Genomic DNA, 18,165 nt, shown 5'->3' with positions numbered 1-18,165 from the left:
ACCAACAACCATCCACACTAAACCCAATGAGTGTCCTTTATCTCTCCGGAGTGTGGGAGGAAGCTGGAGTGCCTCGAGACAAACAGGGACTTCAGGCAAACTCCACTCAGAAAGGCCCAGCCAGGTTGGAACCAGTACTAACCACTGCACCACCGTGCCACCCACTAAATATATGGAGATGGACAAATTCTAAGAGGATCTGTCACTCAACATCTCTTGATCCGTCTCCAGTCTCATCGCGCCGCTGAGGGAGAGCTACAGGGAAAAGGACATCTTAAGCTGGCTGAGAGGTCGTAATAGGGCTGCTACACCGCTGATGATGAAAGAGAGAGATCTGCTCACAAGATCTAATTTCAGAGCCACTGAGTAGAATGCTGTAGGCAAAAACTTGTTTTGTGTGCACAAAGTATTAAAGTGCACTAGCGCCACCTATTGACAATAACTGTATATGTACAATTCTGTGCAAATAAAAATCATGAGAATAAAAACCCACTGTGTGAATATGTACACACACAACCTTATATACCTAAACTATAAGTTATATTAAATAGTATTGAGGGAGGAAGCTCATCATTTACTCTTTAAACTGTTGTTTAACTTAGAGGTTTTGACAAAATGATTATCAGCAGCATCTCAGTCAGATGTGAATTAAAAAGGAGTGAGTGGACTTTGAGTGGATATTTTTACAATTTATTAAGGTGATGATGCATCATAGTTACAGAGATTTCTACAGTCGTCCCTCAACTTAAAGGTCCAGTGTGTAAGATTTAGGTGAAAGGGATGTATTGGTAGAAATTTTATATAAAATAATCCTTGTGATGTTTTCACTAGTATGTTTCATCTAAATTGAATGAATTGTTGTTTTCTTTACCTTATTTAAAAATATATATATATTTACATCTGGAGCGGCACCTCTCTACGGAGGCCGCCATGTTTTTTTACAGTAGCCCAGACTGGACAAACTTAACACCTTTTGAGTTTTTATGACAACTGAAGGCAATAACAGCTTCTCTTTCCTGTTTGGAAGGGGGGGTGTTCAGCTGCAACATGCACCTTCACCACTAGACTCTTCACACTGAACCTTTAAATGTTTCAACTCTCATGTCTTGCTTTAATGACATAGTTTAACATTTTAAATCACAGATGATAATAGTTCTGGTAATATAAGCAACACAAGTCATACTACTGACAAACTGCTGTATCTGAGCAATGTGATTGGTGTGTGACAGAGCAGAGTTAGGCTGTGATTCTCACTTTGATCCAGCAGGTGGAGCCCTCGCTCAAACTAAAACCTCCAATGTCTGCTCTGAACCACAGACTGTAAATAAAGCTCAGAACCCATTACAGTTTTTCTGAATTGCCAAAACACTAAAACCCATAAACAAAACTAACAACTGGAATCTGGTTAGACATAATTTACAAATCTGAATCACCCATTTTGCAAACACATTCTTATTCAACACATTTAGCAGTGCCGTGCACTTTGACCCAGAGTGAAACCCAGAGCTGCCAAAGGTTAAACACAACTAACACCCTGTTGTTAACACACAACCACTCATAACTGAGCACACACATGTCCAATCAGGTTATTTAAGGACAATTTAATGTCATCAATACTTCTGGATGGTCGACTGCATCCTTTTCTCTGTTTATGTTGTCATTTGGAACAATATGAGCTTTCACTGCAGTCAAAGAATACGTGAACGGTTTATCTTCTGTCATACACTCCCTTCCAAAACCCAGTAGAATTTTTTTACTCTGCATGGTCGTGGAAAGTGAATGAACAAAAACCATTCACCCAGGAAAATCTCCTCCAGTCAGAGGGTCTGATTCTGATCATATAGGATCTATTGGATCTATTCAAGGCTAGATTCTGGATTCTTTCTCCATTGTTCAGGATTGCCTGTGATGTAAATGAAGTCCTGTGGCCTGACTCGGCCCCTGAGGCTCGATGCTGAGGCAGAATGAATGATTGACACAATGATTTACTGTGTTTTTTGCTTTATTTGCTGCAGGTTTTCTTGTTTGCATATAAGTTGTGCAAATATCCTACAGTAAATATGTTTTTTTGTGTTTGTCATGCTTTGCTCAGAGTGTAGTGTTTATGGTCTGGCTTTGTGTGTTATCTGACGGCAGTATTTGGTTTTGGAAAAAGATAGTTTTGAGTCCATTGTCGATTTCGCAAGACAAGCCAAAGGTTTTGTGAGTGTAGCTTGAGTTTTGTGTTGAATTTGTGTTGAGAGGAAATGTGTTTTAGCAATTCAGAAAAACTGTGAATTGAGCTTTTATTTTGTTAGTAACACTAATAAGGTGGAACTGATCAGGTTGCTGGTATATAAACTGCATTTATATGACATAATTTATATAGCTTTAAGTATTTACAATTCCTCACATTCTCCACACGATGCATGTGTCACAAATGCACATTTATACACCAGTGGTGAGGCAGCAGCACTGCGATGCACTTTGAGGTTAAGCATCAGTGTAACTGAACTACCACCACTATGAGAAATATTAAATATTTACTTAATAACATTGTTTTATGGATTTAAAGTCTGTGAATATTGAATCACCTCAAATGTGTTTTTGTTTAGTTAATTTCAATGTAATCCAAAAATGAAACAATATACTTATTCACTAATACTTATACACATTCTACAAATTAAAAAGGCGCAGGAAGATGAAGAATCTTGTGTTACCTGCCCCTTCCATAAAAGTAACACAACATAAATACAGACGGACAAATTCAACAAATCAATTATTCAATACCCATCAACATAACATAGGACTCAATGCGTCCATAGCTTCAGTAGTTTTCTTGTCCATTTTCTCAAATTGAATAATATTTTCATTTTAATGCTTGTCCAGAGAATTCCACAGTTTTGACTCCATAAATAAATAAACATCTCCTTTATGTAGTTGGTGCATATGGACTTTTATGTTACTTTTTTCTTGTTTACCTAAACTAGGTGTGAGTGATGTTGATGTGGCAGCATGAGAGAACCGGTAAAACCCACTCTGTCCCCTCAATGAGGCCGAAGTCACTGGCCATCCACATGAAAAGTAAAACAACAAAAGATAAACATGAAAAACACAATAATTTATTGGACCAGATGTAGACAAGAGACACGCTGAGAAGGAAAATCCCTGTAGACACAGTTCATATATGCAGGATCGCACTAGAGTCTGAGGGCAGGCAGGAAGCTGCCATGTGTAGGTGTGTATGGTTGTGTTTCCATATAGTAAATATCAAGTCCAGTCTTGATCCAGAGGGTGTGGCAGGAACAGGGAGGCAGAGCAGGTAGATCACGATGAGGCGTCTTCTCCATTCATCCAGGAAACAGCAGCTTCTTCCGGATCTGAGCCACGAATCTGACAAATGAAGGACAAACACAGTGATGAGACACTGATCACAAGGGAAACAATGACAGGAGGGATACAATACAATAATAACAATAAACTTTATTTAAATAGCACTTTTTAATAAGTTTACAAAGTGCTTAGACAGCAAAGCAGGAAAAGTAAATATAAGTGTCACTTGAAAACTTGAACACATAAAGGCAGTGATATGAAAACAAGTATAATAAAAGGTGAAAAGAAAACGATAAACACACAACATCACATGAAAGCAAGTCTATAAAAGTGGGTTTTAAGAAGTGATTGAAAAGAATGTGTGAAAGTAGATGGACTAAAGCACTCGATCAGAAACAGGTTATATAAGAGTATATTGTTGTGTATAGTAGTATACGTATGGTTTGTTATGTATACTGACTATCACTTGTACTATGACTTCTCCCATGAGCACAGGCCCTTAGTCCCCCCGCAGCTGAACACTTGTCCTGACCTCTCAAGCCAGGTCCAGTTTCTTCTGAGTCGCCGACAGTTGGTCTTGCAGCCGCTTCTTCCTCCAGTCCAGGAACCTCCTCCTCATCCTGTTGGCCTGCCAGCCCGCCACGAAGCCGGCGGCGAACGACACCACCACGGCCACCTGCAGCGCCCTGTCCGAGACGTCTACCATGTTCACCTCTGGAGCGCAGAGGGTGAAGGAGCGCACGTTGGAGGCGGCGGCATGAAAACAGTCAAACAGGAAGAGATCCGCTCAACTCCCGCGATACTACGGCCACGATAATCTCGTGGTCTCCAAAATAAAAGTCCGGAAACCATTGACACACTGTCAATATAATATTACTACTACTACTACTACTACTACTAATATAATAATAATAACCTTAATAATTATAATAATGATAATACAAAAAAATAGGGTTTTCAATGTTATTGTTGCTTTTGACCCACACTACAAACATTATTTTTAATATTAACAGTTGATAAAAAATTGAAATGTATCCAGAGTTCATTTAAAAACATTTTATTTTTTTCTGGGAAAAGAGCGCTTTATAAAAAAAACATTCCTGTTAAAAGGAAGGAAAGGTAAATAGGGAGTCAAAATTATTTAACATGAGTCAAATAATAATAAAGACATTTTAAAAATATTTTGGTTTTGGGAAAACAACTGTTCTTAACAAATCGTTGAATTCCAGTTATCAGATTAAGTTATTCTGAAGACGACAGTAGTCCATAGCTGTAGACACTCGTGGAATACACAAAGAATCATACATAAACATACATGCTGTACATCACATTAGTCTGTTTTGTGGCACACATTTTTTTTAACAAATTAACAAAAATGTATTAAACACAAAATATCTAATATTGAGAACTGTACATACATTTTAAAAAAGCATTGTTAAATCACAGATTATACAAATCTGCCATATACTGCATGAGGTTAATCAATGAGTTTAAAAGTTGTTTGTACCATTTTAAAAGACAAAACTGAGTTTGATGGCTTCAAATATTATTAATGCTGTTACTCTTAATGCTCAGGATTTTTTACCTCACACATTTTACAGTGTGAAGATGAATTAATGCAAAACAAAACTGGAGAGAAATTGCATGAGAGGAATATAAACTGGCCTCATCAGGAAGTAACACATAGACAGTCAGTGTATGAGAAGAGTGATTCAGTGTTGTGGCAGTAGTGGTTTCATTGAGCATCAACTTTTATGGGTCTGCTACCAGTTGCTATGGCTCCCATCACTTTGCAGCCTTCTGACACAGTTGCAAGGTTGTTACTCAATATTGAAACCAGCGAGTGTAACACGATTTGCAATATAATGTGAACATGGTGAAAGTCCATCTTCTTTTCTTCCTGTCATGTTAATAAACAGAGAGTGATCCTAAGCAGCTCACCAGCATAGTGAAATACCTCATGGCTTCACTGTTTATTCACTCAGCACTCAGCTGTGGTTTGTCCCAATCTGGAGTCTTATGTTATTTGTTATCAGGATAAAACAGAGAATGGATCTAAGGACTTCTATTTTACCAGCTGATACAGGTTTGACATTGTGCAGCTTTCTTTTTGATTTCCGAAGACAGCAGCTTTTACCAACTGCTCATCAACTTCATAAAGAGTTTGAGAGTTAACCTGCATAACCATCGTCATCAATATAGAACAAAATAGATTAGCAGCAGCAGGACATCTTGAAGTTACAACATGCTACTGAGGTAAAGAAGCACCACGTTTTTTAAGTTCTCTGTCTTTGGCCCTGTTCAGACCTGGTACCAACATCCGCCCTGAGAGATCTAGTCACATGGGTGACTGGATGACATGGGTCCTGAATGTGTCTCCTAATCACGTCCATCACTTGTGTTCGAGAAGACCAAATGATGCGGTTGGCCACAAACAAATCAACGTGTGAGCACTGAGAGGCGTACAAATATTTTAGTCTCATTGTGAAACTGTCGTGGGTCAGAGGACGTCAGCTGATTAGGCGGTCCTGCATGTGGCCCGGGACAGTTTGCACTCAAAAAGAATGTGGCCATGGGCGCCAGTGAGTGATCGGTTCTCAGGACGCGTTGAGTGTGCATTTGGGTGCTTTCACGTTTATATTTAGCAATCGTGATCGGATCACTCAAGATGGAGGTTAATACCAGGTCTGAACAACGTCTGTGTTGGTCTCCAGATGTGTAGCTGCAGTGTCCATGATTCACATTCACACAAAGTCACATTTGAATAAAACAATAGCTGCCATCTGCGTGGAGCCGAACTATTTACAATGTAAAACCACTCAGATAACCAGTAAACAAAGGTAAAAAAACACTTAAAAGCTTCAGCTGTAAATAGTCTTATTAATGTCCAATTTGTCAACAAAATGCGGTGCAGATGCATTAAAAGCCGTCAAGTATGCAATCCCAGGCCGAAGGCGCTCATGAGCTGATGCTGATGGTTGAGAAAGTCTGAGAGATTAAGTACTGTTTCAGTTTTAGTGAAAGCTGGGAAGGTGTTTGGCCCTTTTGCAGAAAGTCACAACCGATTCTGTTTGAGCCTGTCGATGTGGTAGCAGAGTTTGACGGCGGGGCCCAGCTTCAGTCCCAGGTACTTCATCATCATCTCGCTTTTCAGCAGGAGCAGAGCGTCTCCGTCTATCTCCTGAAACGCAGCACAGAGACACTTTACTGAGAATCTACAGTTTAACACATATTTTACCTGGTTGTGTGGTTAACTTAACCTTAATGTGGAACAGTAAAATATTACAAGTATTAAATCTGTTGCAATATATTTTGTGTGACATTATCAGTCGATGGCAATTGACCACAATATAAAGTCACTAGGACTCACATGCTTCCTGAAGGCATCAGCGTGAGGTCCCAGGGCTTGAGGGTCAGCGTCTTTGATAAACCAAACCACCTCCTCCACACCCCAGCTCGATGGGTCCTTACCAGCAGGACGTTTGCATTCTCCAGAGTCCGGCATTGAGCTGCAACCTATGTACCACAGAGAGAGGATTTTAGGACCAAATGCTTAACATCATGGGAAAAGATTTCTAGCAAATTCTTTCATATGTATCTTTAGTCCATTTACTGTGGAAGCAATACTAAGGAATATGCATTGTTCTTGGTCAATGAGGATTGTCTTTTTAAGGGTTCCCCTCGCAGCCTCACCATTTCTGTTTGCCTCCTGGAAGCTTCCTGGGCTTGACGCCTGTCTGCACAAAGCCATCGGGGTAGAGCAACTACTGCCACGGTAACCATACGAGTGCTTTGTTTGGTACTGCGACGCCATGACATTGAAAGCCGAGTCACTGGGATCGATAGCGTAGCGCTTGGAGTCCACTGGTGGGTCACACAAGAAGTCATCAGGCATTGGTGTCTCTGCTAGAGAAACAACAGGAAGTGACATAATTAAATACTATATGGACAATATTGTCTTAGTATATAATATTTACATGCTATCAAAGGATGTATCTTGATGAAATCAGGAGCACATATCCACGTCCCCCTTGAGGATGACGATAAATCACCTAACATTTTAGTTAGCACTTCATTTATCAGATCAACTATGCCGTTTGTCTCAAACTAGTTTATAACGTAATACCTTAATACCTTTAAAGCTAATGACAATGGCAGCATTGGATGAATGAGCTGTATCTACTTTAAATCATCTTGTTAGCATAATGCTTGTGACTGTGTTAGCATGCTAATGTTAACAGTCCTAAGAGATTCTAAAATGGAGATAGGGTGTAAAACCAGGAAGATGTATCTTGGTAAACTCGGGTTCCAAATGTAATATCTGGGATATTTTGGCTTCATCTCTGGTCATCTACCTTTAAAAATACAGTATATATAGTCTAAGGTTTAAACACAAACAATTTACCTTTCTGTCAGACCAATATGACATCTGCAGACTTACATGCTGCGATAGACAGCAGTTACGTTTTCCATACCCTATGAATACTGATAATAGCTATTAATAAGTATCAGCTAAATCTTGAAGCCCCTCAGTCTGTTACTGTGTGGATGTGAAAAAGATGAAAGGTTTTCAGGAATTATAATGAATCTCCTTTTCTTTGTTCAAGTTCTGTTTTTAAGCTCACCAAAGCTGAGCAGTTACAGGTTTAACTGGTAACAGATTTATAAACTGGAAATACTCGAATTAGTTGAATCAACATTGTGCTACACAAAAGTCAAATGTATTTTTTTGTCCTCGAAAAGGTTGGTTGAGTGATAAGATCTGCTATTTACAGACAAGCCTTTAAATCTTATAGTAAACCTTCATATTTTAATACGAATACCATGAGTTTCTTGCATTTTTTAGATCCTAATCCTTCAATTATTCTTAAATAAACCTTGTTTGAGAATATATGACAGAAAAAAATATCAGAATTTATAAAGGAATGTGCTCAACATAGACAGTATCCCAAATAGTATGCTTGAAATGCAGGGACTGTCTTTGAAAGGCTTCTCCAATTCTACCAGAGAAGTGACATGCATATCTGTCTGGGTGGCACCACAGGGAGTAAACTGGTTTTGATGTGTGTGTGTGTGTGTGTGTGTGTGTGTGTGTGTGTGTGTGTGTGTGTGTGTGTGTGTGTGTGTGTGTGTCTTCATGCGCTTTGCTTCTGTATGTCTACAGTGTGACATCAAACACTTTTTATGATTTGGAACAAAGAGCAAACTGCTGGTCCTTATGAGATTCCCGTTCCCACCTCAAATACGCTGAAGGCAATCTTTAAATATTTGCTATTTCTGAGCAGGACAGACCTTGGGGGGGGGGGGAGCAAGACAGAAATGATGGTTGTATGTGAGAGTGAAAGATTAAAAACACTCTCCAGAGGCAAAGCAGAAGGGGAAAGCTAAGCGGTGAGACAGAAGAGAATATGAAATATGATGTGTTTGGGTTCTGTTTGAAGGCATGCATTTCTCATTTGAAAGCATGTAAACATACACAGAAAACCCCACAGACACTCGTGCGGGTTTTGATTTAACATGCAGACATGCAGAAGAGTCAATGTTCTACATCTAAAAGAATATCTCTCACAGAGAACGAAGGACTGATGTATTAAGGGAACAAAGAGGACACACTGGCTGAGCGGAATAAAAGTCAGCAGGGATGAAAAAGATAAGATATAAACATAAAAGAGAGGAAGGGAGGGCACATTTCATACCAGAGAGTCACTAACAAGTCAAGCTGTGAAATACGTGTTAAGACCACTTTCTTCAGACTGAAGAGCCCCAGGTCTGAAGCTTAAAAAATTTGACCTCTTAACCTTTCTGACATCATATCCCTCGTTTAATTAATCACACAATTAATTGCCTTGTAAACGTCAAACTGTGTGTGTGTGTGTGTGTGTGTGTGTGTGTGTGTGTGTGTGTGTGTGTGTGTGTAGTGTTACCTGTTAGGACCTGTGGTGTGGTAGAGTGGGGGACGATGGCAGCGTCCTGTGGGACTGAGCCCATCTCTGGTTCTGGTGTGCTGTTCGGAGAAGAGTTGGCCAGGGACATCACCATCCTGGGCTTCAGCTACATACATACATACATACACACACACACACACACACACACACACACACACACACACACACACACACACACACACACACACACACACACACACACACACACACATATAAATCAGTAGTGTCCCTTTATGGCTGTGATTCTGATAGCACATAAGAAAACAATATTTTGTGTGGAGGAACATTCTAAAACATTCCATGTTGGCAAATGTGGCTGAGACAAAAATATATCCTTTGGTCCACTAGAGGAAATACTAGGGTGTAAAGGGGGATTCTGGTATTTTATAAATGTGCATGTGTAAATAAATGGTACAAACTAAAACTTTGGGAAGCAGTTCAGAATAATATATACAAAAAAAACAGTTTTAGTGGATATTACGTGGACAGTCGCAGTTGCCCCATAAGATTACATGGTAGCCACTGCTACTGTGTTGCAGCTGCTGGCGGAGACAATCTACTGAGCCAATTCAAAAGGTTTTTGGAAACATCATTCATTTATACACTCACATTTGTAAACACTGGGCCCAGGTTGAAAAATACCGGAATCCCCCCTTTAAATAAAAATGGAGGCTCTCAAGGTAATTCCACTATTAACAGAACCACCACATAAAATATCAATAACAATCAGTACCGATACTACTAGAGATGCCGAAACCAGAGCAAATTCCAACACCACATTGTGACCTACACTCAACTTAATGCCCTGAACACATCCTGTGCAGACACAGACAGATTCCCGGAAGCTTAGTAAAGTGAAAGTTACCTTGAAGCCAGGTTTCCTGCCTCTCTTCTTCGGGACTTTGAGTTGCGACAGAGGCTCGACATAGTGACTCTGGAACTCCAGTTTACGGATGGGAGGCCGTCCTCTCTTCCTGCCGGGCACCTTCCCCGGCGGCCCCACTGTAAACTGTGGGCCGGGGGCTGGAGTCTGCATTTCGGAGCCGACAGACAGGGCACTCATCAGACCTGACAGAGACAGAGAGATTATTAAACTGAGAGTAACAGGAAGTGGCGGCTTCAAACTGCGCACCACTGCCTCTGTGTCAAAGTGGAGCGGAAGCTGAGATGTACATGTCAGACTATTACCCCCAGAAACACACACACACACACACACACACATACACCCACATGCAAACACACATGTGCACACACACCCACACAGAAAATATAGGAAATAGAAACAAAGCAACATACAGCCTTGTAGTCTGCCACACCCCTCCCCCCTCTGCAGCTGCAAAGATTGCAATAAATATCATTACTGCACAGAGAGGGACAGACAAAGACACACACACACACACACACACACACACACACACACACACACACACACACACACACACACACACACACACACACACACACACACACACACAATCACACACACATACACATTTGCCTGTGTCAGGAGCGAGCATGTGAGTTGCCAGCTGAGCAGCACCGCAGAAGTTCAGCAGAGGATGTTTTACTAATTATGTGTCTTGTACCCATTATTCTTTTGTCTCTGTTTGGCTAATTAACACACACACGGTTTTGCTTCATTGCAGAGCGGTGGATAATAAAATCATCTTCCTGTTATGAAGAACACTCGGGTCATTTGCAGATAGCAGAGAAACAGGAACAGAGACAGACAGAGCACGTGAACATGCGGTGTCCCCACCATCCTCCTCCTCACATCAAATCACACAGAGAAAACCTCAACATGAACACACACACACACACACACACACACACACACACACGCACACACACGAATCAACGTGAGTGTTGCATTGCCTACCATGCACACAGCCGTCTGGTAATCACTGCCTGCGTGATGCTTCACCCCAGCAGCAGCTTTCTGGATATTCCCCTGATGGATCTCCAACCCGTCTGCCTCTATACTGTTCCTTGCTGCTGCTTCTTCTGCTGCTGCTGCTGCTGCTGCTGCACACTTTCAAGACACCGGCAACTCTGCACACCTCTCTCTCACACACACTCTGCCTCCCCTTCTCCTTCCCCCTGTCTGTTCCTCAATCTCCGACCACCTTCCTCTAAAACATCCCCCTCCTACCCCCTTCCCTTCTACCCTAACCCCCTTTTTCCTCTGTGTCCCCTTTCGGTTGTCATGGCAACACGCTTCTAACATCCCACGGTAGCCGGCAGACGTGCTGAGCTCAAAGCAACGTCTATATGTGCATGTGTGTGTGTTTCTGTAATAGGCTACCTTTGGGGACAAATGTTAAGGTGAGGGTTAGAGTAAGAGTTTGGTAAGTAGTGGTTATGATTATTATTAAGGTAGTTCTCCAGGAAATGAATGAAAGTCTATGTAAAATCCCAAAATGTAACCTACAATGTGTGTGTATGTGTGTGTGTGTGTGTGTGTAGGGGATCGTAATGTAATTACAGCAGCTCAGGATCTTCCTTGTCTGTTTTCAAAAAACGGCTCAGAACAAGTGACAGGGGATTCAAGCTGTGCAGAGTTTTGCACTACAAGCGTCCGGGGATTACAAACTGAGAAGTGAAATCATTTCTCAGGAATGTTCTTCACGAGAAGCCTGTTCTCATCAACAACAAAAAATGATTGCACCAAAATCTGAATATATAATATATCAGTACTCGCACATTTTGGGACTTTTCCTCTGCAGGTAAAGAGATGAATTCTTTTGTCAAAAGCTTCAAGCCGAATCTCGTCAGGATTATTCTGCTGTTGTTGTTTGGGACAAAAGATATTTCTGCCAGAGCCTTCCCTTTATTTATAGACTTCCTCTGTCTTTGTGTCAGCTCATGTATGTGGCTTTTGTTTTATGTCTAATAAAAAAAACACGTGGAAAGAATAAAAGGTGGTGTGTGATTGGTTTCCACATTGAAAAGAAAAAAAGGGGGGCGGGTGGTTGCCATTAACACCCACATTTTGGGTTCGCACGGCTGCACCAAGACGTTTTGGGATCGCAGCTTCATTTGTTTAAGGCCAGTTGAGCAATTAACAGACCAGTGAACCCAGTTTCATTTGATACTGTCTTCTACTGCCTCCGTCTGCTGGATGTAGGAGGAAGGCACTTGGTGTGGTGGCGGCCACAGTAACAGTGATCAGCCGTGATTAGCATAACTTAATCACTAGTTGCAGGGCATGAATTTTGTATCTGTTTTCACTTGTGCAGGGGGCGAAATTGCAATGAAGTGAGTTATGCTAATGCATCTCTACACCTACACACACACGGACAAATAGTCTGAACACAGTCTCACACACCGAGATACATGCATGACACCTCTGCATTCAAACAAGAAAGTATACATCTTTTCTTTAGTGTGTGCGCGCGTGTGTGCGCGCGTGTGTATGTGTGTGTGTGTGTGTGTTCTCTAATCAATGTAACAACTCCCCCCACCCCGAATTTATTTACAGCTCAGGCAGGGCGTCGCCATGGTAACAGACAGTAGAATCGGATTCTGCACCAAAGTCATGTGATAAGGTGGGAATAAATAAACACATAAACAGCTATGTGTGTATTAAAGAGGCGCAATCACACATTCACACACACACATTGTCCCGCCTTATCTCGGCTGAGGCCGTTAATAACACAACACACTCCACAGGAAAGGGAAGGTTGCTCTTTTCTTCTCAGGGATACGAAAAGGAAAATGTGATAAATATCATCCAAGAATCCTTAGATGACCTTGTCTTCAGACACATATACACTTGCACACATTTACCAGCTGAAATAGACAATATTAAATTCATCTTCCTTTTTTTCTTGGCCTTATAATGATGTTTAACATAGGTAGTATATTTACTCAAGTACTGTGCTGTAATTTTGAATTTTTAAGGTAAATGTATTTTACTTGAGACCTTGTATTGTAGTGACTTTACAGATTTAGTTTTTTACAATTGCAACATAAAATGTATGACTCTGGATAAAACTACCATTTATTTTAGTATGCTTTAATATGCTGGTCATAATAATTCAATAAATTATTGATTGTATTATTATTGTTGTTGTTATTAACTAATAATAAGAATAACAATAAGAATAACAATAACAATAAGAATAATAACAATAAGAATAAGAATAAGAATAAGAATAAGAAGAATAAGAATAAGAAGAATATAATTGTATTCAAAATAGAAAAATGTAATTTCACCAAATCACTTCAAATATAGTGCTGTGATTCACTAGGATAAATATTTACTCTGATCAGGGGCCCAGCTCCTCGCTCTCTGCACAGCTGGCCCTGGCTCCGCCTCCACGTTGACCAGGTGCCAGCAGCCTCGTCCCTGCTGGTCCCGGTGATCCAGACGCAGGCGCAGCCGCACGCCCTCGCCGAGGATGCCGGGAAACCAGGAAACAGGTGGCGAGGGGGGGGGGGGGCAGATCCAGTTGGGATTCAGGTTTGAAATTCCAGCGTCCTCGCAGGCTCATATCCTCGCAGCCCGCGAATACAGAGCAAAATACATCACACTGGGAAAAATTTGAGAAAACACTCAACAACCATAGATCGGATCCAAAAGATGGAGGACATGACTGCTCCCTAAAAGAAAACCAAAGTGTCTGGCTGGTTGCAGAAAAGGTCATAAATCCCACCTCCTCCTTATTAGTGGACGAGACACAGAAACAAAATAAAAAGTCAAAATAAAAATCAAAGATGGTTCCTGACATTTTTAGATATGGTAGTACACGTTGATGTTTGTCCAACTCTTAATTCTTCAGGTTAGTTTGGTTGTATTTGGTCATTTGATTGTATGAAGATGGGCTGAGATTGACAGCTGATTGGTTGAGTGCGTGTGTCAGAGGGACCTAATGCAGCTCCATCCCCTGATCACTGCGAAGAAAGAAAGAAAGAAAGAAAGAAAGAAAGAAAGAAAGAAAGAACAGGGAGGGTATAGAAGGAATATTTAATCACCAAAATAAATTGGCGGTTGTCTAATTACAGCAGCGCGTGCGTGTTTAGAGGTCAGAGAAATCAACTGAGGGCTAATGGGAGAATATGGCTTCACTAATGATAAAAGTGTTGGGGACAATGTGTCTATTGTGCTGTAAAGTGAATGCAAATTGGCCTCTAGGGCTCTGGACTCACTGATTAACTTTAACTAACTGCACTCGCAGTCTCCTCTGAATTGGATGGAACAAAGGAGGGTGATGATGAGAGCGAGGGAAGCTGTGAGGCTTGTTGGAGCTGATGGAAATGTTCACATTATCACCCTGTTACACCGTTGAACAAGCCCATCTTGTTTTCTGCTGGGCGGTCGTTCGTCCTGCTGGAACTAATGTCGAGAGGAAGACTTCTTCACTCCAGATCTTTATGGATTGTTAGCAAATGCTGTTTGACGAGACGGAAGGAACCTTATCATGAAACCTAATTGCTCCTCTGACAAAATGAATTCATTTAAAACGTAACCTGATAGCGACGTGATTTCCTGAATACACACAGTCCCATTAAATCCTCTTCATGCAGTGCAGCAGTGAGGAGAGGGTAGAGAGAGGGCTTCAGTTTCAGGTGAATGTAGATGAGAAACTATTAGTGTTGGTTTGTTTGTTTGTTTGTTTGTTTGTGAACAAGATTACACAAAAACAACTGGAGGGATTTCCATGAAACTTGGTGGAAGGATGTGATAGATGACAGGGAAGAAGTGATTAAATTTAGGTGCTGTTCCAGAATATTTTTTCACCATCTTTAACATAACGAATCATTAACAAAATAGGGCATATTTATTAACATGTTCCCCATTTCCCCAGGGAATAATTAATGGATCTGGATGAAACATATCATGCATATTTAGGGAACTTGAATGTAATGGTACTGTTGGGCCTTGGTGGAGGTAGTGATGTAATGTGGTAGGTAGTAATTGTTATAGTCTTGTCAGTGTAAATCAATAAAAACAAGAACACAGCCATTGTAGTTACTGCAGTCATTATAGTCACTTTTTGAGTTGGACTGAATTCTAACCATTGAATGCAAACCATTATGCATAATGCCATCATAGTGTATTGTGTTATTGTGCTAGTATTTGCTATTATAATAAAAAAAATGAATTAAAGCAAAGCCGGATGAGTGCCATTAGTTTAGCAAGTCTTGAAAACCACTAAAAACCAAAGTCATTAGGGTTTATCCTCTGAGAACCATGTCACAAATACGAAGGTAATTAATCCAACTATCCATTCAAAGTTGCTGAGAGGTTTCACTAAAAACCTGATGGTGGCGCTAAAGGAAAAGTGGGGTAGTCACCAGAAAAAATCCGGATTCATCCTCTCCATTCTCGTTGTGTTTGTACAAACTTTCATGGATGGTTGTTGTTGTTGGAATGTTAGCGTTTCCACTAGCGTGACTTAGAACGACTCAAAAAGCACAAGCAGACAAAAAGCCGCTGTCTCTAACTTCTGACTGACCCCTTTAATCCTGGGAAGGAAAGAATGAGAAGATTGAGACAGAGAGATGAAATGAGTAAGCTATGGAATAAAGAAAAATGCCTTAAGAGAGAAAGTAAGAGACATGGAGAGGAAAGGGTGGGGAGATGGTTAAAAAGAAAACACAGGAAAATGGCGAGAGAAAAACGGAGGAAAATTCTAATTATTTTCTGTTTGAAAGAGATGCAGTGCTTTTTTGTTTATTAGCATTATGTCTTTGTGTGTGTGTGTGTGTGTGTGTGTGTGTGTGTGTGTGTGTGTGTGTGTCTAAATATAATCAAAGGAGAGATATAAGAACAGAACAGAAGGAAATGGGTCAGTAAGAGAAAGGAGTGAAGAGAAAATAAAACACTTTCATCTGCGAACTGTCTGAAAATCGTCTGCCCTCAACCTCGATATTTCATATTTACCAAAAATCTGAAACATCAAACAGTAAAAAACATGAAACAGAAACACACACACACACACAGGCTCTGGGTCCCCTTAGAAAAGAACAAAATACTGTATCTTGCCACTTTACCAAACTAAAACACACACACACACACACACATGCTGTTCATTATTCCCAAAAGCAGCTATATGGAGAAATCACTGGAGAGGTTTGAAAGAAAATCAGTCATATGGCGTCTGCGTGAGACTTTGGTCACTTTAAACAGTCTTTGTGTTATTTTCAGGCTTGGGTTAAAACAGAAATATTTATTATTAAAATAATTATGATAACGACAATGATGAAGGCTGAAAGAAAAATATTCTGACATGAGTTGACAACAAAAACTGATTTGTCGTATCTGCGTTGCAGTAAAAAAAGAAGATTTGATTGGCTGTGGGTACAGTGTGGTCAGTTATTACCATAGCGATGGTGACATCAGGGAGTTGACGTTGCAGAGCTGGATTATTATGAGATCAGCATGTTCGGTCGCCAAGGAAACAAAACAAAAAAATGGCACAGTCATAGTATTTCATAACAAAACTGACTGTAGTATTTTTACTGCAACCGTCACTACCTTCACAGAACTTCACTGTCACCCTGAAGTCGCATTTAACACTTTATATCACATGATCACTGATTTTTTTCTGATTTCTACGTAAAGTTTTTCTGGAGAGAAACGTGTGATTTGGTTAAACAGAGAGAGGAGGTTCACCAGTAAACTTCTAAATGTGAAGCTGAGCTGAGCCCAACATGCAAAATGTGATAAAACAAAACATAATCAGCAAGAATAGAAATAAAATAACTAAAATAACCCTGATGAGTTCTTGAAAAAGGAAAAACTTTCTAAATATATTCACTGATGTGTGGCTTTGCTCAAAGCTTCAGATCTAACAGTAAAGGAATGAGATAGTGCACCTTACACAATCAGGAATTGTGCACAGATGTTGGACATTTATTTGCCCCCCCCCCCCCCATGTAAATTGTGGCCCCTGACTTATAAAAATCCTAGATCTGCCACTGCTTTAGTATAGTCTTAAAATCAGTTTCAAATAAGAAGGAACCAGTGGCCTGAAGCTCAGTAGTCAGGTTTTTATAAAAAAAAATATATTGTATACAAAAAATCACATGAGTTTAAAATTACCTTGTTGTATTTTACAGTGCATTTAGGGTGAGTTTATTATGACCTGATTGTAGGTCAGACTAATAAATCTATATAAACAGCCAAGGAGTAGTTATTTAATCACATTGCTGGTGTCTTTACCGATTGGATCCGTTGCTCCGCGGCTGGTTCCGTCCGGACCGTGAGCCCGGTGCCTCCCGGTGCGGGGAGCGGCTCAGTCCGGGTTCCTCCCCTGCAGATGCGGCACCGCGGCGCGCACAGAGCCGCTTGGTGCTGGAGGCAGAGGAGCCGCAGGTTCACCTTCACGCTTCTGTCCGGGGGTTTTATATTTTAGGGCAGGAGCGTCCTCAGGGGCGCAGGTAGAGGAGGATGGGGGGGCTCCTGGTTTGGATCATGTTTCCATGTGTCTGCTGCTGGTTTATTACACAGAGAGGGAGCGGTATAAAGCTGAAGAGGTGCAACCCTTTTGAAAACACTCATCAAGGTGGGGTGGTTGTTTGAGCTGGAACCAGATGAAATAATGAAGTTTGGTGCAATACTTCTACTTCTTTTATAACTCTTAACCTCATGTTCATGTTCACATGGTGTTTTACTTGAATTACAAATGTGCCATTTCTCCTTTTCTTATTTTATTTTCCCTATTTTAGAAAGTCGGTATTATCTCTGAAAGACATTTCCCTTGTCGGGAAGTTATCTTGAGAAATTTAGTCTAAATCTGCAAAAATTACACTTGCGTAACTTCCCCACCTCTTCCGATACATGCACTCGACCAATCACGAGTCCATCTCAGCTGTCAATCATGAGGTCTCAACCCGTTTCTATAGCATCAAATAAGTAATGAAAACCATATTTATTGGAAAATTTGCATTTGAACAAACA

General features: G+C 40.6%; 1 protein-coding gene across 1 annotated transcript; it reads right to left on the bottom strand.

Moving 5' to 3' along the window:
• Positions 1-4,356: 4,356 nt before the first annotated feature.
• Positions 4,357-17,482, bottom strand: scml4 (Scm polycomb group protein like 4). Its single transcript, XM_034580767.1, has 6 exons — positions 17,428-17,482; positions 10,123-10,325; positions 9,237-9,363; positions 7,006-7,218; positions 6,683-6,828; positions 4,357-6,493 (listed from the first exon to the last, which is right to left on the bottom strand). The coding sequence occupies exons 2-6, from the start codon at positions 10,318-10,320 to the stop codon at positions 6,368-6,370; spliced, it is 810 nt and encodes a 269-aa protein (XP_034436658.1). The 5' UTR covers positions 10,321-10,325; positions 17,428-17,482; the 3' UTR covers positions 4,357-6,367.
• Between the last annotated feature and the right edge of the window lie 683 nt (positions 17,483-18,165).

The sequence above is a fragment of the Hippoglossus hippoglossus genome, chromosome 24 (genome assembly GCF_009819705.1).
Source record: "Hippoglossus hippoglossus isolate fHipHip1 chromosome 24, fHipHip1.pri, whole genome shotgun sequence".
NCBI lineage: Eukaryota > Metazoa > Chordata > Actinopteri > Pleuronectiformes > Pleuronectidae > Hippoglossus > Hippoglossus hippoglossus.
This window is presented reverse-complemented; position numbering and strand designations above follow the sequence as displayed.

Bases quoted from the DNA above. Each gene is read 5' to 3' on its own strand.
- scml4 (XM_034580767.1), bottom strand. From the start codon at position 10,320: ATGAGTGCCCTGTCTGTCGGCTCCGAAATGCAGACTCCAGCCCCCGGC. The intron at 7,219-9,236 runs GTAACACTACAC...TTGTTTCTCTAG, and splicing joins CACACCACAGGTCCTAACAG to CAGAGACACCAATGCCTGAT. The intron at 6,494-6,682 runs GTGAGTCCTAGT...GCTGCGTTTCAG, and splicing joins CTGATGCCTTCAGGAAGCAT to GAGATAGACGGAGACGCTCT.